Raw genomic sequence first — 27,751 nt, 5'->3', positions numbered from 1 at the left:
GTTTTATGCATACTTCCCGATTTTGTCACACAGAACATTGAAAGGACATGTACTCAAGGGTCAAAACTTAATACAACTTACTGTTTTATCAGGGACATTCTAAAATAAAATTGTCTTTTTTTTTTTTTTTAAACTAAGAGTGCTGACAATGAGGACTACAATGACAACCTGCCTTGATTTGGGCGAAGCAGCCAGTACTGATTACACACCATTGCTTCTGTGTAATCAGTGCAAATGTAAAGAAAGTGAAAAAGGCAAATGATATCTTAGCATTATTATGAAAATAGTTTTGACCTCACAGCTTTCTGAAAGTCTTGCGCATCCCCTAGGGTCCCCAGATATATTCTAAAAACCAATTACTTAGAACAATATATGGCAAGTGGTAAAAACTCAGTAAATATTAGCCATATTAAGAAGAATAAAACACTATTGTTGTTGTCATTTTTACCACCATTGCTAGTACCATCACTAGGAATACCATAAACAAATGAATGCCCATTACTAAGAAATTTAAAGCCCACAGCTCTTTGATAGCTTTCAGCAATGTTGATCTTTGAAATCAGAAATCCCCATTTATATTAAAATGATTTTTATTAATGTTCTTACATATAACATGCTAGTTGTTGACCATTTACCCTTAGACAAATAGAAATGAAATCAGAGTGGGGGAAAGAAAAGAGAAGACAAAGATTTGACAGCTAGGCACACGGGGGTTGGGGGAGAGAGGCAGGAGAAAAGTAGAGGTAGAAGAGGACAGACGACAACGGGATAGAGGAGAGGGTTGAGGGGGAAGAGAGGAGGAGAAACAGAATGAGACACAGAGAAAAGAAAGGTGAGGGAGGTAAAGAAAGAAGAGGCAGAGAAAGAAACAGAATAAACTGAGCATTGAAGGTAAGAAAACATTGCCTGGAAGCACAAGGCCAAGGGTGATAAATAATTGTGTTTATATCAACACAATTTGCTGCTTTCACACAAAGCCCTCAAACAACTGAGCCCTCAAATGATTAGAAATTTCAGAAAACCAGTCCTTGGGTAAGTTCAGATATGCTATGGTTTGAAGCAAGCCTCTCCTAAATTCAGGTGTTGCCAATGTGACAGGATTAAGAGTAGGGCCTTTAAGAGGTGATTAGGCCATGACGGTTCCTCCCTCATGAATGGCATTAAGGCCCTTACAAAAGAGGCTTCATGTGGCAGCGTCCTCCTCTTGTCCTTCCACTTGCTGTCACAGGAGGACACAGCAAGAAGGCCCTTACTAGACACCAAGTACTGGCACCTTGATCGGAGACTTCCAGCCTCCAAAACTGAGAAAATAAATTTCTGTTCTTTATAAATTACCCTATTCTGTTTTTATAAATCACTCAGCCTCAGATATTCCTTTATAGCAAGACAAACGGACTAACACTGATGAAATTTCAGGTATTTTGTTACAGCATCACAAAATGGACTAAGACAAGATGTTACAGAAAGATGCTAAAGATGTACACCCAAAAGGTTATCTAAAGATATAAAAACACACATGTGTGCACACAAACACACACACACACCCCTAGGACTTTTTTTGAGAAACTTTACCTATCAGCAATTAAAGTGTAGAGATGAGGGTGAGAAGGTGTATTATTCAGGGTTCTCTAGAGGGACAGAATTAATAGGATAGATATATATATTTACTCGGCTAGTCTGTTTTCATAACGGCTGCTGATAAAGACATACCTGAGACTGGAAAGAAAAAGAGGTTTAATGGACTTACAGTTCCACATGGCTAGGGACGCCTCACAATCATGGCAGAAGGCAAGGAGGAGCAAGTCATGTCTTACATGGATGGTGGCAAGCAAAGAGAGAGGTTGTGGAGGGAAACTCCCATTTTTAAAACCACCAGATCTTGTGAGACTCATTCCCTATCATGAGAACAGCGCAGGAAAGACCTGCCCCCATAATTCAATCACCTCCCACCAGTTTCTCCCACAACACATGGGAATTGTGGGAGTTATAATTCAAGATGAGATTTGGGTGGGGAGAGAGCCAAACCATATCAGAAGGGTTCAGTTTTATAAAAAGATGTGTGTGTATGTGTGTGTGTGTGTATGTATATATATATATATTCTCCCAATACTTGTCCTCATACACGAATGATACCTTGTCTCATAATACCAGTGAAAACCACATCAAAAACAACATTAATTCCAAGTGGTAGATTTTTAAGCCTCATCTCTGTATTTCTTTAAAATAGCTAATTTCAGCCAATCCTTCATGAAGAAACCTTCTTAATGAACTATCAGCACCCTATGGTTCATTGGCCCTTTCTACTATTTATCTGTTCTAATATGAATTTTGCTCTGTAAATTGTTCTTCTATTTATACAAGTGTCTTAGCACCAAATAAATTGTAAAGTCCATAATTTGGCAGAGAAAGAACTAAAGATACATGACAATGGTGATATGTCTCTAGGAACACATAGTATTAAATGTTCCAAGGTAAAGATGACCTGTCTCAGCTTTTCATGTCTCTCCATACACATGCATGTGTGTGTTCTCTCTCACTCACTGTTTCTCTCTCACACACAATTTTTTAAATAAAAAAAATTTTTTTAAAAATTATGTTGTAAGATAAAGAAACTATAGTTCTTACTTGTAAAATAGCAAACTTTATTATTAACTTTTCTTTTTTTCTCTTGCATTTGTTGGCCAGTGATGTTACCAACAGGTCAGAAACTGTGTTTTAAGGCTAACAATGTGAGAAAATTTCTGGCCACATTCAGGATATAGGGTAGAATGATGGAATTGGAAGACCCATGCCACTATGTATAGTGAAGCTAAGCAAGTCACTCTAGGCTTTCTATTCTTCTCTGTAAAATGAAAATGAGGTTTGTCTACCTGCAGTCTCAGAAAGATCAAGAACACTGAAAAACTTAAACACTATACAAATGAATTTCCATCAACATACGATAGAATGCTAACTATGAAAAGAAGACTAAATTCAAATTTACCTATTAGTTAACCAGTAAGGAAAATCTTGGAAGTATATTGTTATTACAAATGTGCCTAAATTTCAGATAAAGGTTGAAAAAATATAAAAGTATTCTAATAATGAAAACTAGAGAACAGTTAATGTTCCAAAGCAGGAAACATATAACTCTAGATCATTATAGTAGTTTAAAACATCTTAGGATCTCTTATTTCTCCATGACTCTGAGCATAGATCCACCAAAAGTCCTTCTGGGGCATTAAGAGAGCATTTGTGTTGGATGGACTATTTCTATTAGTTGGACTGCGTAAATGTCAGTAATGGGTGTGATCAAGACAAAGGAACAAAATATTCCTTCAAGATTATTCTCTGCTGGTTGGCCACAACCTATTCTGAATCTCCACTTTCTTGTGAAACTGGTGAGACTGAGAGACAGGTAATCTTTTATAATGGGATTAAGCCATTGGTCTATAGCAGTGATTCTTCAACTTCAGCATGTATCAGAATGATTAGGAAGGCTTATTAAAACTGGGATTACTGGGCCCCACCCCTAGACTGTCTAATTCTGGGTGGGATCTGACAATTGGTATTTGTAACCAGTTCCTACATACTGCTGATGCTGCTGGTCAGGGACCACACTTTGAGAACTGTTGTTCTACTGCAGGAGTTGGCAAACTTATTCTGTATAGGCCCAGATGGCAAATATCTAAGACTCTGAGGGCCATATTATATTCTTATTATATTCTCTGTTGCTGATTTCTCTCTCTCTCTCTCTCTCTCTCTCTCTCTCTCGTGTGTGTGTGTGTGTGTGTGTGTGTGTTAACAACCCTTTAAAAGGCTTGGCTCAAGGGTCATACAAAAACAGGACTTTGCTGATCTCTGGTCTATTGTAAAAAGGGGAGGTGCTTTCTGCTTTAGTTCTTATCCTTCAAGAGCTGGATTCCTTAGTACACTTGAACAAGCAAAGCTAAACTTTCAAAACTGTTCTCCAGGTCCTCATCAGTCACCAGCCAGTTATCCAGGTTAATTAGATATAATGGACCTTGGTCTATTCCTGTATATTACAGATTCTGCCTCAAGGTCTTGGCATAAGCACACTATCTATAACCATTCGCTTGGCTCATTTTGGTCAAATGGGAGAATGTAAAGCCAATTTCATCAAAACTAATAGGATAATAGTAAGAGTCAGTCATTTTGAGAGGAGCTCCTCAAATAGGGGATGACATGAGAGGAGTGGGACTGATGCTGTCTCCTCTACTAAGCTCCATGAGGTCAGGGACTTTGAAAAGTCACACCCTGCTCCCTCCAACTCTGCCCAACACCCAGCAAGTACATGCTAAATCTTTATTACTGAATGATTAGCCATGTACAAGTCTATCCCCTAGTAGATCTTGAGTTCATTGAGGACCCAGAACTTCACTAATAAACTGTTTTATTTCCTTCCCTTTTGAAAAGTTAAAAAATTATAGAATAGAAAATAATGTTAACAAATATTTATGTAGCTGTAACCCAAAATTAACAAATATTAAGTTATTTGCTTGTTTTTTTTTAATAAAAGGACTAGAATGTCATAGATAAAGCTGAAGTTACCCTTGATCTTCCCATAAAAGCCTTATGTTTCTTTGCTAGATTAGGCAGTTTAGAGGATTTTGTGTTGTCATCATAAGCCTATGGCAAGATTGGCAAACTTTACACCTCATATTTTCCTGCCACATTCATAACTAAGTTATCCTATATAATGTAGAGTTATTGAAATAATAGCAGAAATCATTGTCTTTTTCCTGACTTTATAGGAATTATTTTAAAGTTCCCCAATTAAACATGACATTTGCTGTAGGTTTTTAGAAGATACACTTAACTTTAAGTACTCTGGAATTTCCATTGTGATGTCCTCTTTAACCCATAGGTTATTTAACAGAACACATTGCTGAGAAGTTGGTAATCCATGGGTTATTTAGAGGTGTGTTATTCTAGTTTCCTATCATATGACATGTTTTTAAGTACATGTGACTTCTGATGTAGTTGTTTAATAATGTATGGGCATGGTCTGTATGATGTAGCTTCTTTGGAATTTTCTGAGACCCCTTTTATGACTTAGTATGTGGTGAATGTTTGCAAAAGCTCTGAAAGTACAAATATATATTCAAAAAGTATATATTCTCTACTAGTTGGGCAGGAGAGTCTATATACTCATACACATACACACACATATATATCTCTAATCAAATTTGCTTATTGTAGTGTTACAATCTTCTAAATCTTAAATATTTCTTGCCTGCTAGTTCTATTTATGAAAGAGGGTTGTTAAAATCCTTCAACATGTTTGTAGATTTCTTGAGTTCCTCTTATGATTCTGGGTGCTTTTTGCTTTGAGTATTTCAAGGTTATATGGTTAGGTAGTTTTTTATGTTGTTAGTTCCTAGGTGTTATACCCTTTTACGGTTCCTTATATCACAAATAGTATCCCTTTTTATATGTATTAATGTCTTTCACCCTAAGTAACATTTTACCTAAAGTACTGCTGAAACAACATTACTTTCGGTTAATATTTGTTTTGTATATCTTTTTCCATCTATTTTCAACCTTTCTAGGATTAATTTATTTTAGGTTAGTCTCTTTTAGACTGCATGCAGTTAAGATCTTTAAAAATCTAATCTGATATCTAATATGTAGAAATCAGTTTATATTTGTAGTAACTATTGATAAAGTTGGGATTATTTCTGCTGTCTTCCTCTGTGTTTTCTGGTAACCATGCTGCTTTTTTTCTCCTTTTCTGCTTCTTCCTGGAGAGGACTTTTCCTCCATTCCCCTTTTCATTCCTCCACTGGTGTGGAAGTCAAACATTTTATTTCTGTCTTTCAATGATTATGCTTATTTTAAGTATTCACACTGAAAACAACAAAATCTGCAGTTAGTATCTCTATCCTCATTCTGAAAGTTCCTTGTAATACTTTACCTCCATTTCTTCTACTCATTATTATTTCTGTTTTTTCTTATTATCCACAGTTAGATTTTTTATTTACTAATTTGCCTACCCATTTCTCTGCTTTTCATTACTTCTTGCATCCCTCTGCTTCCTTTGGTGTACTATTTACTTACTAGTGAAGTAGACGAGTAGTAGTTTTTTTTTTTTTTTCAGCAATGGTCAATCTTTGTATGCCTAAAAAGTTTTACCTTCACTTTTGAATAAATGTTCTAAGTGAGCAGTTATTTCCCTCAGCACTTTCAGAAAATTATTTCACTGTTTCCTGGCAATACTGTTACTGATGAGAAATCAAGTATCGGTCTGATTTTTGTTTCTTTGTGGATAATGTGTCATTTCTCTTTGGGTTGTTAGATTTTCTCTGTCCTCGGTGTTTTTTGGTTTCACTAAAATAAGCGTTGAGATTAATTTCTTTTTCTCTATGATGCTCAGATTTTCTTATGGTTCTTTAATCTGAGGATTTGATATCTTTTATAAATGCTGGGTAACTGTCAATTATTATTTCTTCTAATAGCACTCTTTTTTTTTCCTTCTGGAAGTTTGATTAAATGAATATTGGGTTTCTCATGCCTTTTATTTTTCCCTACACATTTTTATCTGTTTTCTTCCTCCAATGATCTGGGTATAGAGTAAGTACTTGTAGAAAAACTTTAAAATAGTCTATGAATGTCCTTTGTCAGTTGTGAATATATAGCAGTATAATGGGTAAAGAAAAGCTTCTGCAAATCATGGCCCAGCTTGTAAGTACTACTATCTAATATCAAAGAAAATTCTACACATATATGCCAAATCTTTATAGTCACTACAAATTCAGCTTAAACTAGTTTTGATTGAAATGTAGCAAATTTTTGTCCTCCTATTCCTTGCAAAATGGCTGCAGGAAGAAAAAATCCTTTAGGAATTTCTGTGAGCACTACTCAATCTACTAGAGATCTTATCAAACCAAAATTCTTGTTAGAGGGTAAATTTTCAGTAATGAAAAACATTCATATGATAGAGTACTACTATCAAGAGCACACAGTAGATTTGGTAAACAGACCACTCCTCTCATGTAAGCTTTCCAAATGACAATGACTAAAAACAAACTGACATCTTAGAAATGACAGTATTCTAGTAACAGACTCTTTTTTTTTTTGAGATGGAGTCTCACTCTGTTGCCCAGGCTGGAGTTCAGTGGCACGATCTCGGCTCACTGCAACCTCTGCCTCCCGGGTTCAAGCAATTCTCTGCCTCAGCCTCCCGGGTAGCTGGGATTACAGGCACCCGCCACCACGACCGGCTAATTTTTGTATTTTTAGTAGAGACGGGGTTTCACCATCTTCGCCAGGCTGGTCTTGAACTTCTGACCTTGTGATCCACCCGCCTTGGCCTCCCAAAGTGCTGGGATTCCAGGCGTGAGTCACCGTGCCCAGCACCTAGTAACAGACTCTTTAGAGCTGCACATTTCCCTAACGATTCAGAATGAGGATATATGAAGAATAGGTATAAACAACTTAAAGAGATGAGTAAAAAAAAAAAAGAAAACAAAGAATATTTGCCAGGCATTGCAAAAAGTCATTACTGAAAAGAAACATTAAAAAATAAATAGGTTTACCAAATTTGGTCTCCAATGTGAAGTTACAATCTGATATTTTCCAAGGCAGTCTTGATATTTTTAGATACGTAATAAGGACAAAAATTGGTAACTTTTTAAAAAATTAATTTAATTGACAAAAATTATATTTACAGTATACAACATGATGTTTATATATTGTGGAATAGCAAAATCAAGCTAACTGACATGCATTACTTCACATACTTATTTTTGTACTGAGAACACTTAAAATCTACACTCTCAGCAATTTTCAAGTATGCAGTACATTGTACTTACTATAGTCTCCATGTTGTACAATGTATCTCTGGAACTTATTCCTCCTGTCTGACTGAAATTTTGTTTCCTTTGACTCATATCTCTTGAATCTCCTGCCTCAACCCTCACCCCTCCAGCCCCTGGTAACTGACATTCTATTCACTACTTGCATGAGTTCAACGTTAAAAATCTAAAACATTAACATTTATGTGAGATCATGTGGTATTTGTCTTTCTGGGCCTGGTTTATTTCACTTATTTCACTTAACATGTCCTCCAAGTTCACCCAAATTGCTACAAATGATCGGCTTTCCTTCTTTTTAAAAGGCTGAATAGTATTCCACTGTATATATATATACCACATTTTCTTTCTTTTTTTTTTATTATGCTGCACCCATTAACTCGTCATTTACATTAGGTATATCTCCTAATGCTATCCCTCCCCCCTCCCCCCACCCCACACCAGGCCCTGGTGTGTGATGTTCCCCACCCTGTGTCCAAGTGTTCTCATTGTTCAATTCCCACCTATGAGTGAGAACATGTGGTGTTTGGTTTTTTGTCCTTGCGATAGTTTACTGAGAATGATGGTTTCCAGCTTCATCTATGTCCCGACAAAGGACATGAACTCATCCTTTTTTATGGTTGCATATATACCACATTTTCTTTATCCATTCATCTGATAACCTCTTAAGATCTTTTCCTCTTATTCTGATGATGACAACTTTAAAAAGGTTGATCTTGAGAATGTTAATGATGGAGCAGAATTTAAGCAAATCCAAGTGTGTCTGTTTATTTATCTATCTTTTAAAGGCTTCCTCACTTGGAAATAATAACTCATTACCTATGAGCACTAATCTCTGATCACTTGCCACATGCTAGCCTAAAAGAGCCAGGTATTGCAGATGCAAAGATGAGTGGAGCCTGAGCTGGTCCCTGAGTGGTTCATAGTCTAGACACGTAGGCAAACTCTCCAGTAGTATAGTTACATTTTAAATGTCATTTTCCTTTCAAGAAAGAGTAATCAATAAGGACAATCCCTGTTATATATGTTCCCTTTACCCTACAGGAGTTTCTTCCATTTACTGCTTATCTTCCTGTCCTTGAAATTCTCCTTTTTTTTGTTATCTACAATAATAAAGTTTCCTGGTTCTCCTATTTCTCTAACCACTTTGTCTCCTTCAGCCTAACAAAATGAAGGCATTCCTCAAAGCTAATTGCTTAATTAAAAAAAAAAAAGTGGCCAGGCGCGGTGGCTCACGCCTGTAATCCCAGCACTTTGGGAGGCCGAGGTGGGCAGATCACGAGGTCAGGAGATCGAGACCATCCTGGCTGACACGGTGAAACCCCGTCTCTACTAAAAATAGAAAAAATTAGCCGGGCGAGGTGGCGGGCGCCTGTAGTCCCAGCTACGCGGGAGGCTGAGGCAGGAGAATGGTGTGAACCCTGGGGGGCGGAGCCTGCAGTGAGCGGAGATCGCACCACTGCACTCCAGCCTGGGCGACAGCGAGACTCTGTTTCAAAAAAAAAAGGACAAAATAAAGGTATTTTCAAGACCAAGAAAGTTTACTACCAACAGATCCCACCAGGAGAAATCTAAAGGTTATACTTCAGATGAAACAATAATGACCCAGGATACAAGATCTGAAACTCAGGAAGAAAGGGTAAATCAAAATAGTAGTAAATATATGGTAAGTAAACAAACACTGATATATAAAACAACAATAATAAATTAGGGGAGTGGTGAGTTTGGGGAATCAGGTTGTGCTAAGCAATGAACATATCTTATAGGGAATAGAAAAGAGGGAACACTCACTCTGAAGCTTAGATAATCTTGATGTCAATATTGCACAAGAAAAACACTAGAAAGGAAAATTATAGGCCAATTCAAGAATACAAATGTAAAATTCTTAAACTATTAGTAAACTGAATTTAGCAATTTATTTTAAAAACCTTATCAATGTAATCTACCATATTAACACAGTAAAGGAGAAAAACCAAATGAAAATGTCATCAAATACAATAAATGTGTGCAAAAGATGAAACTGCATTTGGTAAAACTCAATCATCAATCATGATGGGAACTAAACAAAACAAACAAAAAACACAAACTAGCAAACCAAAAGTGGAAGAAAATGTCTTCACTTTGATAAAGGGTATATACAAAGATCATACTTAATGGTGACATGTTCAGAGCTATCTTTCTATCATCAGGAATAAGATAAGTAGGCTATTATCACTGGTTCTATTCAACAGTGTTCTAAAAGTTCCAGCCAATGTAGTAAAGGAAAAGCATTGAAAGATTTAAGAATTGGAAAGTTAGAAAGAAAACAATCAATATTTCAAGGTGGTTATTATGTACATAAAAAAATCCCAGGTAAATTATCAGAATTTATAAGAGTAAATTCAATATTAATGGAAAAAAGTCATATATATTTCCCATAAACGAGCAACCATCATTTAGAAAATATATATTAAGACATACCATTTAAATAACAACAACAAAAATAAAACACATACAGTATTTGGGAAGAAATATAACAAAAGATTGTGTTAACCACTATAAGGAAAATGATAAATCTTTCAATAAGGAAGACTTTAGCAGATACAAATATATACCAGGTTCTTGGATAAAAAGACTCAACCATGATAATGTCAACTTCCATGAAATTATATTCTGATTTAACATAATACCACTGAAATCCCAACAAAAGTGGTTTTTGTTGTTTTGCGGAAACATGATAAGCTGATTCTAAAGTTTACATGGAAGAAATAAGGGCCAAGAAGAGTTGGAAGGAGTAATTTTCACAGAAGCAGAAACCAAAGGTCCCATAAAGGTATGAAAAAAAAAAAGCTCAATCTCACTGGTATTCAAAGACATTAAAACCACAATGAGATCTCCCAACATGCCCATCAGAAGGGCAATTTTTTTTTTTAAGTTACAGTGCCTATTTTTAGGATGTAGAAAAACAAGGATGCCCAAATACTGCTGGTTAAAATGAAAACTGGTACAATCACTTTGGGAAACAGTTCAGCATTACCTACTAAAGTTGAATGTGAAACAATGTGCCTATTCTACCACCTTCCCATTTTACTGGTGGAAACAAACCCTAGAGCAGCAGTTCTCAAACGTTTTGGTCTTAGGACACCTTTTACACTCTTAAAAATAATTGCGGACCTCCCGAAAGCTTCTTTGTTGATATGGGTTATATTTATTGCTAGTTACTGTATTAGGTATGAAAATTGAGAAAAAGAATTAGACATGAGAACATAAACCACACAGTCTATCAGCCATCAGAACAATGTCATCATCACATGCCACCCAGCCTCTGGAAAATGCCACCATATGCTTGTGAGAGGATGAAGGTGAAAAAGGAAAATGGTAGTTTAGTATTATGAAAATAGTTTTAACCTCTCAAACTCCTTGCAACGTCTCAAGGAACCCCAGTTCTTGAACCAACTTTGAGAACCACTGCCCAAGAGAAATTCTTGCACGTGTGCACCAGACATGTATAAGGATGTTCATAGCTATACTGTACATGATACAAAAACCTAGAAACAACCCCAAACCCATTCATTGGTATATTTATTCTATGAACTACTATACAGCCATAAAAAGGAATAAATTAGTCATATCTGACAATATAACTGAATTTTGAGCAACAGACGCAAATCATGAAAAAATATATTCAGCTTTAATATAAAGTTCAAAAAGAGGCAAAACCTAATGAAGTACTGGTGAGGAATATGTCATAGGTTGTAAATCTAATGAGAAGTAAGAGAATGAGTAACACCAAATGCAGAAAAAGTAACTGTTCCCTGAATAGCAGGCATGGGGATATGCAGGAGGCTTCTAAAGGTACTCGGAGGCTCTAGTTCTTCGGCTGAGTAGCGAGCACATGAGTGTTTATTTTATTCACGTTTTATACATTTTGTACATAAACAGAATTCCAAAACTAAAAATTAAAAAATAGTAAACCGTTGGCACACCAACATGGCGCATGTATACATATGTAACAAACCTGCACATTGTGCACATATACCCTAGAACTTAAAGTATAATAAAAAAAAGAAGAAAAAAATAGTAAACCAAAACAAAACAAAAATTAAAAGACTAGAAAGTCACTTTTAATGGCAAAAACTGCAATTACTTTCGCACCAACCTATTAACTTAATAGCCATAGAAGAAACCACAAAGGAATGGGTAATTTCGAATATATTCAAAAACTGAAAAAAAGTAAAAGTGACATAAACAAGAAAAGCCCAGGACAATATTAAAAGTCATACTAATAAAAAAAGTTTAAACTACAAATGGATGTAAATGCATGAAAATAATTTACCCTTATTAGCAATCAAAAGCAAACTAAAACAACCATCAGTTAAGAAATAACAACACTAAATATGAGTAAGGGTGTGGTAAGACTAACACTCTCCTACAAGCCGGCAAGAATGAATGTTGGTGCAACTTCCATGGAGGAAGTTTAGCACGTATGAGCAAGGGCCTGAAAAAGATAAACACTCTTAAAACCAATAATTCAATTTCTGAACATGAATCTTAAGGAAATAATCTGAACTACTGCACAAAAAACTGTATTAAATGAAACTGGAAAGAATCTAAATGTCCATAAAGGGACTCTCTAAGACAAAAGATAAGAAAACTATCTTTTATTTATAGAACCAAATATTAAATGGCAATATACAATGTTGCTTACTTCATAAATACAGAGAAAATCATGTCAATAAAAATGTATAACACAGAAAATTATATACAGAATATATATATATATTTTTTGAGATGGAGTCTCACTCTGTCACCCAGGCTGGAGTGCAGGTGCGATCTCAGCTCACTGCAAGCTCCACCTCCTGGGTTCACACCATTCTCCTGCCTCAGCCTCCTGAGTAGCTGGGACTACAGGCGCCCGCCACCACACCCGGCTAATGTTTTTTTTTTTTTTGTATTTTTAGTAGAGATGGGGTTTCACCGTGTTCGCCAAGATGGTCTCTATCTCCTGACCTCATAATCCACCTGCCTCGGCCTCCCAAAGTGCTGGGATTACAGGCATGAGCCACCACGCCTAGGCCAGAATAGTCTTCTAACTTTGTTTTCTTAAGTGTATAGAAAAAAGACTGTAGGCCGGGCATGGTGGCTCACGCCTGTAATCCCAGCACTTTGGGAGGCTGAGGCAGGCGATCACCTGAGGTCAGGAGTTTGAGACTAGCCTGACCAACATGGAGAAACCCCATCTGTACTAAAAATACAAAATTAGCTGGGCATGGTGGCACATGCCTGTAATCCTAGCTACTCAGGAGGCTGAGGTAGGACAATCACTTGAACCCAGGAGGCAGAGGTTGCGTGAGCCAAGATCATGCCATTGCACTCCAGCCTGGGCAACAGGAGCGAAACTCCGTCTCAAAAAAAAAAAAAAAAAAAAAAGACTGTAAACAATGTATCCACTGTTATGACACCTATCTCTGAATGGTGAGTTTATGGGGGTTTCTTCAGATATTTTTGGTATGACCCAAATTAATTTAAATGAATTCATATACTTGTAAAGCCAGACAACAAACCTAATTACAAAACACACAAACCTCTCAATGGCTCTCCATATTAACTAAAGTACAAACACATCACTTTGGTGCCCAAGGCTCTCTACACTGTATTCCCACTGTATTTAGCCATGTGTGCTTACCCTGCTTAAGGTTATCAAAGTAGACTTCCTATTGCTTCCGAACATGCCCCATGCCTTTTGACCTCAATGCCTCAGTTCAGACTATTCAACCTGCCTGGATCACCTTCTCTACCTGGCTGAGTTCTACCATCTTCCAAAGTTCGTGAGAAACATCCCCTTTTTAATGAATTTTTTTCTAACTCTGTGCTAAACTAGTCACCCCAGCCAGATGTTATTTCTCTCTTTGACTTTTACAGAAAATATTTCAGCACCATTACTCTTAATACAATTTGCCTTAATTTTAATAACTATCTCTGTTTTAATGCCTCTACTAGGTTGTAGTAGTTTGAGAAGGGGCTCTACCCTTCCTCCGCTCTTTCTCTAATAGATACACTGCTTCCCAGAATTAGGCATATAATGAGTACTTAAGGAACTTAATAAATTATTGTCACAAGAGATTGGTCTCATTCCTTGGGCATGAGAAAGAGGAAGAAAGAATGGGAAATGTTTCTCATTTGAGACTCAGCATGGAATTTCTCAGAAACAATAAGGAAAAAAGTACCATAATTAGGTGGTAATATTTCATTCTTTTTGCCAGCTAAAAATCTATACATAATGGTAACTTAGTTTCTATGGACACAAAAATCTGCTTGGGATTCCTAAGAACCTACCTCCAAAAGCATTTCTGGAATACAGTTTGTGCTTGAAGTGACACACTTGCAGAAAATAAATATTTTCCTTTAGGAAAAACATCAACTTTGCTTAAGTCTGCCTTAAGCCTCTTCTGAAACAATATTGTTAATGACAATAGAAAGGGTGAAAGAAAAAGAAGGAAAGTGGATGTTCTAAACACAGGTGAGTTAATTTCTAAAAGCAAATTCTAAGGGGAAAACACAGGCAAATTAAAAAAAAAACAAAAAAAAACACCCCTTTTATTATCACTTTCCAATTCTCCCTTTATCTGTTGTCATATTCCAGGAAACGACTGAAACCTTAAGGTAAGAAGGTCTTCAAAGGCTTCTATTTTCTTTTTCCATGCAAATCTTTACAATTGGACCAATCTTCTTACGTATATATTTAAGTATTGCTATATTCATTCAGTAAGTGTATATTGATAACTGTGCTGGGCAAACAGAGGTGAGTAAGACACACAAGGCCTCTGCTCTCAATGTCTACAGGCTGCTACAGAACCCATGTATATTCTACTGGAGGAAATGAAAAACACACAAACCAATGAACAAGATAATTACAGATTACGATAAGGGCTGTAAAGCAGAGAAAATAAACAAGACGGAGACATTTAATAATCAGTGAAGGCCTCTCGGATACACTTAAACACTGAAGAGAAAAAAGGACCAAGCCATGCGCAATACCTGGGTAAAATCTTCCCAGGCAAAGAGAAGTGGAAAAGTCCGAAACGGAAACAGCCTCATTCTGTTTGAGGAACACAAGGCAGTGTGGCTAGTCATGGTTTTTCAAACTGGGGGTCACATTTTAAATTGTGATGTTAAGTTTGTGGGTAATTGCATTTTTTAAAAGGAAGTCAAATAGAAAAAATACATCGAGAGTCACATGTTTTCAGAAGTATTCTTTAACGAAATTTTGCTTCAGTTATGTGAGTGTGCACATGTTTGTCCTGGGTTGCAACATATAACACGTATCTTACTTTGAATGGTGGTCAAATCTGCACTAAGCAAGCAGAGTAGTAACAGATGAGGATGGGGGGTGGGGGGCTGGCAAGAGCCAGATCACACATGGCCTTGAATTATAGGCCACCATAAAAGAATTGGGATTTTATTCTAAACGCAGTTGGAAAGGCACTGAAGGGTTTCAAGCTGGAGAGTGACATGATCTAACTTGACATCATGGTATTGCCAAAAGATTACTGTAGTGAAAATCAGAAGACATGAGCACTAGTCCTGGCCTAGCCAATAACATCAGAGATTTTGAGCAAATCTCTTAATCTCTCTAGACCTCACTTTCTTCATTTTAAAAATGAGGAGGTTACCCCAAGATGACCTTTAAGATCTTGTTTATTGCCTAATTTCTGCCTGTATTCTGCTTCCTCCCTTGGGCATAAATAAATGACTATTGGGGTGTTACTAGCTCATTAGGTCGAATTCTGAGTTACTTCTTAAAATATTATAAACCATGTATTAACAGCTATAATAGTGACATTTCTGTAGAAAGCAATTGAAGAAGGATCTCTTTATTGGAACCAGCTATATTATTAGAAATGGGAACTCTGGGTGAAAAGTGAATCAAGTGCTTTTGCAATTCTCTGGAACAAAGTTTGGGGTGTGAAGAAAATTGGCAAGGAGGTATGAAAAGATTTGCTGACAAGTATTTGAAACCGATTTCCATATTTGTTCTATGTCATCAACTAATGTATAATCTAGGATGGTTTAAAGTTGCAGGGAACCTCTGCTGAGTACTAGTCAAGATGTAGAAGCTTAACTCCTTTCACAGTAACCAAAATGACAACTGAGGCAAAATATTCACTGAGAGTCTACTATATGTTAAGACATGCTAGATGGTTTGATATATGTTTTTTTTAAAAAAATTAATCCTACTAATTTTATTATTTGCACTTCACAGATATGAAAACGGGCTCAGAATAGACAAGTAAGCTATTTAGTGGCAGGGTCAGGATTATAATCAATCTTAAGGTAGGCAACATATAAATCCTTATTTAATTCCATATTTACAATAAGTTATTCTGTATGTTTTACAAACTTACTGTACAAGTATTAAATATTCAGTTAAGTACCTGACAACTCAAGTATCTGTGACATCTGGACACAGAATGTTCAACCTATAAATCAATTCTGGACTCATAGGTACTTTGCAAGATACAGTTTGGGATAAGAACTTGTTCCAGCATTGGAGGGCCTATTCTGTGGGTAGCATGCGGGTTGTATGAAAGCCAAATCAAACAAAATATCCAAGGAATTTGTATACCCAATTAAGTACACATCAATAGTATTATGGCAGTTTCCAGGTACATTTTCTCTAGTGTTGCTGGTGAAAGGCCAGCAGTGGAACCGTGGACTGGACAATGTCACTCGTGTTGTGGGCCTAACAAGTATCCTGCAAGTTCCATAAACACGAGGGCATGCTAAAAACTTAACCGATTTCCAACTTACATTAACCCTTTAAAGGGAGCATGGGACACACCACTTGACCATTTGAAGCAGTGCACACGGCTTGTCATGGAGAGGAAAACCTTTGAGACGTGCCCAGCATCATTCCTGTGAGGGTCGAAAGGGTCCCTAACACCTCCCACAAATACACTCACAAACACTCCAGCAAAGTTGGGGATGCTCACTGCACACCTTCCTTAACACCCGGAACAGAGTACCCACCTGTCACATACTCAGCTTCGAACCTCCGCCGGGTTTCAGAGATGAGCTTGGCTTTATTCTGGGCGTGATTCTGGATGGGAGACACGACGGGACCTTAGATACTACTTGCATCAACCCGCTTACCCTCAACCCAGCCCACCTGCACACGGGCGCTCGGTCCCCGGGCCTCAGAGGCGGCTTCCGGGTCCGGGGGGCCAGCGGCGGTGCAATAGGCTCCTCACCTCGGCCATGATCACGGTCGTGGATGTGATTGCGGTTGTCGCCGTCGCCCGTTCTACCGTCGCCGACCGAGTATCTCATCACCCGGCAGTCCCGCCCAGAGGTAGACAGAGAAGGGTGGGAGGGGGAAGCGGTCGCGTGACACGGAAGGCAGACAGAAGCGCCGCCGCACCGCCCAATCCAATGCGGACGCCTGGGTCTGGAGGCGGGACCAGGCCCTCAGCCTAGGTCCCATTCGATTCTCGTCGGGCCTCGCCCCGCGACATCCCCCGCACTGCGGTCCCGCCCCCGCCAGCCGCGAGATCGCCGGCACTTCCCCCGCGGAGCTCCGCCCTAGAGAGCTCGCCGGCTCTCTGCTTTCACAACACTCCCCAGGGCCCCGCCTCCTCAGCCTCCCTTGGCAACCGTCTCCTGGCTGGCTTCTAGGCTCCGCCTCCTCTGCGTTCAACGCAGCCTCCGCCCGGCCTCCCAGGATGCAGCGCGCTGGCGGGAGGTTTGGAGCGGATGGCTACTGTATCCGCGTGGGGCCTCCGGTATGTTGCCGCTGCGTTGAGGTAGGATGGGGCTGGCGAGTCTTCCCTTCCCGGGACTTCGCAGAGGGGGCGATGGGACTGGATTTCCTCCCCTTGTCCCCGCATTGCGGGAAAGAGGGAAGGAAGCGGGCATCCCGAGACCTGGGTCTGTCATTCCTTTGAATGATAATTGGATTTTAACTGCTGCATTCGCTTAAAGCTTTTTTTCATCCCTTCAGTATCCTTCCAACTTGGAGTGTGAGATGCTTAATGAGCAAAATATCTCTGAAATCTTTAATCTCAAATAATTATATTAAGTTAAATGATAAAAGCGTGTTTCGGCTTATTAATTAAGGTAGTTGTGTTGAGCCGGGGGGTGGGGGTGTGTGTGTGTGGGGGGGGCGGTTTTACCACCCAGGGGACCTTTGGCAACCTCTGGAGACATTTTTAGTCGCCACTGCTGGGGGCCGGGGGCAAAAGAGATGCTTACTTGCTACTAGTGGATAGAGACCAGGGATGCTGCCAAACATCCTCCAGTGTACATGAAAATTCACAACAGTTATCCAGCGCAAAATGTCAATAGTGTCAAGGTTGAGAAAGATTTAGATTTAAAGGGACTGGAACAAATTTTGTTCGTCAGTTAAAAACAATGGAAAGAAAATAGTTGCGCATACAATATTGCCTTTTTTAAAGTTGAAAGATACTGAAAACTACAAACAAGTTGAAAGAATAGTCCCCCATATTTCCATCAACCGTAGTCATCCATGACAGAATGGCATGTTAGCATCTTTTGTCCTAGACTTTTAAATATATTTACATTTTTTATGGGAAAAAATGAACACATTGTTTAAACGTTGTTTGACTACATCCTTAAAAGATATTTCAGATATAACTAAAGTCTCCTACCTCTACTCACCTATCCTGGACACTTCCTTGTCCAGAATCAACAATCATTCAGAATTTGGCATGAAATGTTTACAGTTTTACATTTTTTATTTTGGATCATACTGCCTGGGTTTGAATCCTGGCTCTGTAACTTCTTATCTGGAAGCCTTTGAGAAGATCCTGAAACTCCATGCCTCAGTTTCTCCATCTATAAAATGGGATAGTAACAGTGCCTATGTCATAAGGATGTTGTGAGGAAGAAACGAGTTAATCCAAAGTGCTTAGAGCAGTACCTGGCACTGTTTCTTCAGGAAAAAAAAAAAAATAGTACATGGCACTATTTCTTGAGAAAGCACTCAGGGAATGTAGGTAGCCATTGTAGGTAAATAGAACATATATAATGCTGTTTTGTTTTAATTTACATAAATAATATACTGCAGTGTACATTTGTCTGCAACTTAATTTTTAATTCATTTTATTTTTGAAATTTAACTATGATTTTATATATATATATATATATACACACGCATATATAGATAGATAGCTCTAATTCATTCCTTTTAACTCTTGTTTGATACTCCATCTATACTCATTCCCCTATTGGTGTTCATTGAGGTTTTTACTTTTTTATATTGCAAATATCAGCACAGTGAGCATTCTAGAGCAATGCATTCATATGTGGGATTATGTCTCTGGGTTTATATCTACAAATGAAACTACTGGGTATATGCATTTCAGTTGACTGCCAAGTTACCTTCAGCGTCATCTCTCCCTTTTATTTAAGTACTCATAATTTTCTTCTAATTGTTAGCTCTTTTTCCAGTCTGATCTCACTCACATCTTTAACACTGTCACCACGATCTTTATAACTCAAGAGTACAGTCCTGTGATTTCTGTTTTTGAAGTCTTTCAGTGGGTTATCATTACTTATATGAGAAATTTAGAAGTCCTTAATATGACATAAAAATCTTCTTTAATGTAATCTTCCCAAATTCTCTAATTTAGTTGATAACGATTCTCTCACATTTACTCACATTTCAGGTATATTAGATAATGTTGAAAAAGGTGAGATCAATTCTGTATAGGCCCCAATAAATAACTTTTGTAGGGAGAAAAAAACTTTTAACAGTGGCCCTATTTTGTAGGAAAGTTAATTTACTTTGGTTAACAATGTCATATGTCTTGGAAAAACAACGTCTATCATTATTATCTTCATAAAATTATGTTCAGTATTATTAGGTGCCATTTTAGTTGGGTGTCTTAATTCTACTTTTTTCCCAAGGATACTTTCTCTTGGTCACAGTTAGTATGGTTTCTTAGACTTTTTGGATGTCATCTGCTCTTCTAGGATAATCTGGAACCAAACTGATAGTTTATTTAAAGAATTGTCACATTTATAGGGCCAAAATGATTTATGAGCACTTAAAGAGAATGAACAACATGTTTATTAAGAGGCGGGCAGTAAAGAGTAGATGAGGATGATAATTTTATTGCCAGCCTACTATTTTTATGTTAGCATATGCTTGTATATATTATCATTTTTCTAGTATACACACACATCTGTTTTAATTTTATATATAAAATAGATACAGTCAACTTTGATGTATGGTAATATAGAACAGGAAAAGCTCAAATTAATTATGTAGTATTTTATAAATAATCTACTTTCTGGTTTCCACACCCCGCCCCGCCACCCTGCCCCGCACCGCCACCCTGCCCCGCACCGCCACTCCTAGTTACTTCTTCTGTATCTTCTGGAGCCACTGTTATAATGTTAATAAGTAAAAAGTCAAATAGCCCATTGGCTAGAATAGTAAACCTGGGGCCCTGATAAGCAGGGTTTAAATAGGGTTTGCTTATAATTGGACTAAGAACCTCTAAATTGAACCTTAGTTTGATTTGTTTCCAGATATGTTTCTATTTTTTAAAAAAATGCCAGTTATTTCATGGCCTGCAGGTTTTATGAACACATGCCAAGAACTTTAAAAATAGATGTTGCAGCAGCAATACTTAATATCTACTGTCTTAGCAGTTACACCCCAATAAAGCTGGGAAAAAAGTTAAAATTCATTTTAGCAATGAATTAAATTTTAATGATTAAGTATTACTTAGATATAATAAATAGCAAACATTAAAAACAAACGAGATTCAAAACATGTTGCATCAGTATAAAATACAGTGGATATGCACATATATGTAAATTCAATAAGTCTTGCAAAAACTTTTCACTCAGTAGTCGTAAATAGTCATTTATGTTTTTAGATCAGTTTAAGTTCATGAGAATAAGTTTGCTTTTTGCCTGGAGATTGTATTGAAAGCAGGTTGAATTAGGATTATACAACAGAGTTTTGAATGCCATGCTAAGCTTCATAGCAATGATTTGCAAGCTTTTTTTCTCTACACCATTCATATGTTCAATACACAGTGTTTAGCATCTATTTTTCCAGGTAGTAATTCAAGAATCACAGGTCTATTGAGAAAGGCAAGGAGCATGTAAGCTTTTGGATTAGGGGGTGGACAGTGACAGGATCAAGTGTGTGTTTTAGAACAATTAACTGATGTATTAAATAGCATAAATGAGTTGATATATTGGAGGGAAGAGAGATTAGATTAAGAAAGACTAACTAAGAAGCTTTTACCTCAAGCCTGAGAGATCACAGCCTGAACTATAGTAGTGGCAACTGGAACAGAGTTGGAAGATAGATGTTTTTAACTTAGGGAACTTGATGACATTTAAAGAACAAAATGTAAGGAGCCTAACTTTCATAAATTCTGACCATTTTATAATCAGATTTTCCTTACTCCTATCACACTTAAGTTATTGGTAAGTGAACCAGAGCATTGTACTGATTAAACATTAGTTGTGATATTTAACATTAAAATAATAAAATTCGTACAGAGGTGTTTTTTGTTTTTGATATTAAGAAATCTGAAAAACTTTGAATAGGTAGTAAAAGATGATGAATTCTTAGAGCTTTACCTCAGAATGTGTAATTTTCATGCTTTTCCTTTCTAGAAATCTAGGAAACCTGACATGGGACCTTTGGTAAATACATTATTATTCATACATTTTGATGGAATATAACTAATATATTTATTTTCTCTAAACCATAGTTTCATAAGTAAAAGCCACACCTTTGATTTACCTACCCTATCTTCTTTGCTGATGAAGCTGAAACTACTCTGTGATGCCTGTTGTCCCAGATCTTTCTGTTAATTGCCTAACAACAAACCAGTAAGCCAATGACTTCCTTTTTTCCTATTTACCTGTTTTTATTGACACATTGTAATTGTATGTATCTAGAGAGTACAATTTGATGTTTTGATACATATATATATATATCGTATAATGGTCAAGTCAGGGTATTTAGTGTATCCTTCCCTCATGAATGTATCCTTTCTTCCTGTTAAGAACATTCAAAAACATCTAGTTATTTTGTAATAAGTAATAAATTACACCTTAGTGTTAACTATCTTTACCCTATTGTGCAATAGGACACTAGAACATATTCCTCCTATCTAATTGTAGCTTTGTACCCTTTGAGCAACCCCTCCCCATCCTCCCATCCTCTCTCCTTTCCCCAGTCTCTGATAACCAGTATTCTACTTGCTGCTTCTATGATAGCAACTCTTTTTAAAAAAATTTTAGATTCCAGATATTAGTGAGATCATGCGGTATTTGTCTTTTTGTGATTGGCTTATTTCACTTAACATGATGTCTTCCAAGTCCATCCATGTTGTTACAAATGACAGGATTTCATTTAATTTTGTGGCTGTATTAATAGTATTCCACGCTATGCACCAAAAATTGGTGTATACACCAAATTTTTTAATCCATTGATTCATTGTTGGCTTGGGTTGATTCCATATTTTGGCTATTGTAAATAGTGCTGAATAAACATGGGGGTGCAGACATCTCTTTGACATTGATTTCATTCCTTTGGATATAGACCCAGTAGTGGAATTCTGGATCATATAGTAGTACTATTTTTAGTTTTTTGAGGAACTTCCATACTGTTTTCCATAGCGGCTATACTAATTTACATTCCTACCAGCAGTGTGTAAGTGTTCCTTTTTCTCCATGTGCTTGCCAACCTTTGTTATCCTTTGTCTTTTTAATAATAGCCATTCAAACTGGAATTAGGTGGTATCTCATTGTGGTTTTGATTTGTGTCTCCCTGATGATTAGTGATATTGAGCATTTTTTTTTGTATACCTTTTGACCATTTGTGTGTCTTCTTTCGAGATATGTCTATTAAGTTATTTTGTCCATTTAAAAAATTGGGATATTGCTGTTCTTTATATATTCTGATATTAATCCCCTGTCAGATGTATAGTTTGCAAATGTTTTCTTATATTTTGTAGGTTGTCTCTTTACTTTTTTTTTTGGCTGTGCAAAAGCTTTTCAATTTGATGTAATCTCATTTGTCTCTTTTTGCTTTTGTTGACTGTGCTTTTGAGATCTTATTTAAAAAATCCTTGCCCAGCCCAATGTCATAAAATGTTTCCCCTATGTTTTGTTCTGGTAGTGTAATAATTTCAGGTTTACATTTAAGCCTTTAATCCATTTTGAGTTGATTTTTTATATGGTGAGAGGTAGGAGTCTGGTCTCTGCATGTGGATATCCAGTTTCCCAGCACCACCATTTATTGAACAGACTGTCCTTTCCCCAATGTGTGGTTCTTGGCACCTTTTTCAAAAATTAGTTGGTTGTTGGTGCATGAATTTATTTATGCCTCTCCATTGTGGTCCGTTTGTCCATGTGTCTGTTTTTATGTCAGTACCGTGCTGTTTCAGTTACTGTAGCTTTGTAGTATATTTTGAAGTCAGGTAGTATGATGCTTTTAGGTTCGTTCTTTTTGCTCAGTATTGCTTTGGCTATTAGGGGTCTTTTGTGGTCCCATATGAATTTCAGGATTGTTTTTTCTATTTCTGTGAAGAATGTCATTGATATTTTGCTAGACATTGCACTAAGTCTATAGATTGCTTTGGGTAGTATGGCCATTTTAACAGTATTAATTCTACCAATCCATGAGCATGGGATCTTTCCATTAGTTTGTGTCATCTTAATTTTTTTCATCAGTATATTATAGTTTTCATTGTAGAGATCGTTGACCTTTTTGGTTAACTTTATTTCTAGTTATCTATTTTTTTTTGTAGCTTTTGTAAATTGAATTGTTTTCTTGATTTCTTTTTCAGATAGTTCACTTTTTAGCAAATAGAAATGCTGCTGATTTTTGTATGTTGATTTTGTATCCTATGACTTTACTGAATTTATTAGTTCTAACAGTTTTTTGGTGGAGTCTTTAGGGTTTTCTCTGTATAAGATTATGGCATCTGCAAACAAGGACAGTTTTACATTCTCCTTTCCAATTTGGATGTCCTTTCTTTCTCTTGCCTAATTGCTTTGGCTAGGATTTCTTGTATGCAGTATATAGAAGACTGAATAATGAGATATCAACAACTTTTTTTATACATGTGTTCAATATTGAGGATATTCTTTTGTCCTTTATTTTACTAATTCTCTCAAGTTGCCTTTCTTACAATGAGTTTGTTCAGAATAAGGGAATGCATGCCAGGGCAGAGTGGTAGTTAAAAGTGTAGACTCCGGAGTCAGAAGGCCCCTTTTCCAAACTAGCACCATTGCTGATTTCTGTTAACTGTGGATTAGTGTTGTAACCTTGGAAAATTTTCTTATCTTCTGTAAAATAAGGCTTTCTTGCTTAAAAGGTGGAATAATAAGGGTACTTATTTTAAGACAATAGTTATTAGAATTAAATAATGCATGTATTGTACCTGCCATATAATAAGCTTGAATGATTGATATTATTTAATTCTTGTGTTCATTATAATAAATTATGTTAATCCTCTATTTTTTCCTAATTTGAATAAGAATAGTGACTTTGTTGGGTCATACAAATGCATACAAATGCATTGCCTTTGTAAACTAAGATTTATTTTTATTAATCCTATGGAGATTTTTTAAAGCCTTGTTACAGCATCTCCTATTTTTATTCCTGGGGTTTCTTTTTTGTCTTAGAGCCTGTATAGGCTCCTGTCTCTAGAAAGCAGAAGCCCAATTGCCTGGGCTGTGGGAGAAGTATAACTGAAAATCAACGTATTTGGGGAGAGTGAGTTGCAAGACAAGTAAACCACTAATTGAATTGTCATTCTAAAGGGGCTAAGGCAGAGCGTGGGAAACCACATTAGAGTTGTTAGGTTTGAAACAGAGAAGTATAGCCCTTAAGCAATTTTCTGAGCCAGAATAAATATCTGAAGTCACTTTTAATAGAGCATCTAAAGCTTTAAATATATGCCGTTAACACATTCAGTTATCTTTTTTGATATGGTTATTTGTATTCTTAGCAAACTTTTTTAAAGCGTCTACAGAAATAATATTTAGGATTTTTTTATAAGTATGATATTGTCAAAATAGCATAAAAAGCTTAAAATGTTTACTTAATAAAATTGTAGTTACCTATGTTGTAGTTCTCTAACAGAAACGTGTTTTCTTTTCAATGCTTCCTACTTCATGGCAGTTTTTCCTCATTTCTTTTTTAGGTTTAGAAACATCAACTGGAATCAATTTGCATTTGAAAATTAGATCAGCACAAAGACTTGATATTGTGGAATGACTAGCAAACAAGCAATGTCATCTAACGAACAAGAAAGGCTCTTGTGTTATAATGGGGAAGTCCTTGTTTTCCAGTTGTCTAAAGGAAATTTCGCAGATAAAGAGCCTACAAAAACATCCATATTACATGTCAGAAGAATGGTATTTGACAGAGGAACAAAAGTATTTGTTCAGAAGTCCACTGGATTTTTTACCATAAAGGAAGAAAACTCTCACTTAAAAATCATGTGTTGCAACTGTGTGTCAGATTTCAGAACTGGAATTAACCTCCCTTATATTGTGATAGAAAACAATAAAAAGAATAGTGTTTTTGAATATTTTTTACTAATCCTTCACAGTACCAATAAATTTGAAATGCGTTTGAGTTTTAAACTAGGCTATGAGATGAAGGATGGCCTAAGGGTCCTTAATGGCCCTTTAATTTTATGGAGGCATGTCAAAGCATTCTTCTTTATCTCTTCTCAAACTGGCGAAGTTGTTAGTTTGTCAGGTAACTTTTCCTCTATTCACTGGGCAGGGGAGATTGAAAATTTAGGTATGGTTTTATTGGGACTAAAGGAATGTTGTTTATCTGAGGAAGAATGTACTCAAGAGCCTTCAAAATCAGATTATGCAATTTGGAATACCAAATTTTGTGTATATTCTCTTGAAAGTCAAGAAGTATTAAGTGACACATACATTATTCCTCCTGCTTACAGCAGTGTGGTGACTTGTGTACATATTTGTGCAACTGAGATCATCAACAACCAGTTAAGAATATCTCTCATTGCCCTTACTCGAAAGAATCAGCTGATTTCATTTCAGAATGGAACTCCTAAAAGTGTGTGCCAGCTTCCATTTGGAGATCCTTGTGCAGTTCAACTTATGGATTCAGGTGGAGGAAACCTCTTTTTCGTTGTATCCTTTATATCCAATAATGCTTGTGCTGTATGGAAAGAGAGCTTTCAGGTACAACACTTATTGTGATAATAATTCAGTTGGTGGTCTCAGACCTTTTAAACATTTGTATACTTCATAGAGTTCATTCTGGAGTCTTATTGTCTAAGTCAGTTTTCAGTTCTGTACTTGAAATGATATATATTACATTGTTCTTTTTTCTTAAGGTCATCTGAGTACAACCTGATGGTGTTTTTTTTGTCTTGCCATTTTGAGTCATAAAGCCTTCGAGTTGTTTGGAAATGTGTAAATACATATGTAACTATAATTATGTATTTATTTTTCTATTATAACTTTCTAATTTTTATTAATATGATAGTAGATGTGCATTTTCACTTAAAATAAGATTATTAGTGATTTGACTAGATAGATAAGCCTTCCTGGAAAATTCAAATCAGTTTTCCATCTTTTTATTTTTATTTTTTTATGTATTTTTTGAGACAGGGTCTCGCTTTGTCACCCAGGTTGGAGTGCAGTGGTGTGATCTCGGCTCACTGCAGCCTCCGCCTCCCAGGTTCAAGCAGTTCTCCTGCCTCAGCCTCCCGAGTAGCTGGGATTACAGGCATGTGCTACCACACCTGGCTAATTTTTATGTTTTTAGTAGAGGTGGGGTTTCACCATGTTGGCCAGGCTGGTTTCAAACTCCTGGCTTCAAGTGGTCCGCCTGCCTCGGCCTCCCAAAGTGCTGAGATTACAGGTGTGAGTCACCATGTCCGGCTACCTTTTTAGACATTTATAATTATCTATTTAAATTTACTTGTTGTCTCTGATTCATTTCTGAAAGTGAAATATAGAGAAATTCCTTGAAATCTGGAGAGACAAATAATTGTTCTCCATAGACAAGTGGTAAGCATTACTTTTTCTAAAAACTTACTCAGAGATTTTTATTATGTTATATTTTGAAATGCAGAACTGACCTTTGAGCAAGTATTCACTTTTTTAAGTTTGGAAATTGCTCTAAAATATTCACTGGTATTGAGTGTTAAGTAACAGGTAAAAAGGCACAGAAAACCAATAGGAAATTAGAGTTTTGTAACTGGGTGTCTCCACCAATAATATTTCTCTGACTCTGTATTTTTGCGTAATGTTACATCCTCCTGGTTTAAAATGTATTCAGTTATGTGATTTGAAGTGTTTATGAATTAAGACAAATCATCATTACTAGTTAGAAATGTCTCTTTCAAAATTAGTACACTATACAACTTTTAGTTTTTGTGCTACTTAGGAGAAAAAAGCAGATATTGCTTTATTTTGTGTGCCCTGTCCATTTAATTAGAAGCTCAATGAAAATTTATATCATTATATTATCACCTCTATATGAAATATTGTTAAACGTTTTAGAAAGTTTGAAATTTATTTTTAAATGTGAATCATTATTGTTTGTGTGGGGGGAGGAATGTCAAGTTGGAATTGTGAATCAGGCTTTGCCTTACCAAGTACTTTTATATTAATAGGGATTATTTTGAATTTCTGTAATACATATGTGTCCTCTATAATACATAGAGAATGCAAAAGGAAAATAATTTGAAAGCTATCCTATTTTATTTTGAAAGCAATCTTTTAAAAGCACATTATACATTTATTTGAAAGTTATTTGGAATTGTCTTTTTCTATTCTCTTTTTCTTTAAAGAAATGGTAGGGGAAGAACATCTGGTATACCCTATAGTCTTTTACTGTAGTCAAGGTAATATAATAGAAAGAACACACTTACCTGGGTTTGAATCCCAGCTGAGCCACTTAC

General features: G+C 36.5%; 2 protein-coding genes across 3 annotated transcripts in view; one reads left to right on the top strand and one right to left on the bottom strand.

Moving 5' to 3' along the window:
* The window catches only part of MOSPD2 (motile sperm domain containing 2), a 48,772-nt gene extending 31,609 nt beyond the window's left edge, over window positions 1-17,163 (bottom strand). For both annotated transcript variants that reach the window (XM_003261067.3, XM_030807385.1), the window contains exons 1-2: window positions 17,045-17,163; window positions 16,824-16,893 (exon numbers count right to left, since the gene is read on the bottom strand). In XM_003261067.3, the coding sequence (XP_003261115.1) occupies window positions 16,824-16,893; window positions 17,045-17,053 (79 nt within the window). In that variant the 5' untranslated portion in view covers window positions 17,054-17,163. The remainder of the gene's footprint in view (window positions 1-16,823; window positions 16,894-17,044) is intronic.
* Window positions 17,164-17,512: 349 nt separating this feature from the next.
* Window positions 17,513-27,751, top strand: part of FANCB (FA complementation group B) — a 30,073-nt gene continuing 19,834 nt past the window's right edge. The window contains exons 1-3 of the mRNA XM_003261065.3: window positions 17,513-17,596; window positions 21,554-21,674; window positions 25,001-26,021. Of these exons, the coding sequence (XP_003261113.2) occupies window positions 25,071-26,021 (951 nt within the window). The 5' untranslated portion in view covers window positions 17,513-17,596; window positions 21,554-21,674; window positions 25,001-25,070. The remainder of the gene's footprint in view (window positions 17,597-21,553; window positions 21,675-25,000; window positions 26,022-27,751) is intronic.

Source organism: Nomascus leucogenys, chromosome X, assembly GCF_006542625.1.
Source record: "Nomascus leucogenys isolate Asia chromosome X, Asia_NLE_v1, whole genome shotgun sequence".
Taxonomy (NCBI): Eukaryota; Metazoa; Chordata; class Mammalia; order Primates; family Hylobatidae; genus Nomascus; species Nomascus leucogenys.
This window is presented reverse-complemented; position numbering and strand designations above follow the sequence as displayed.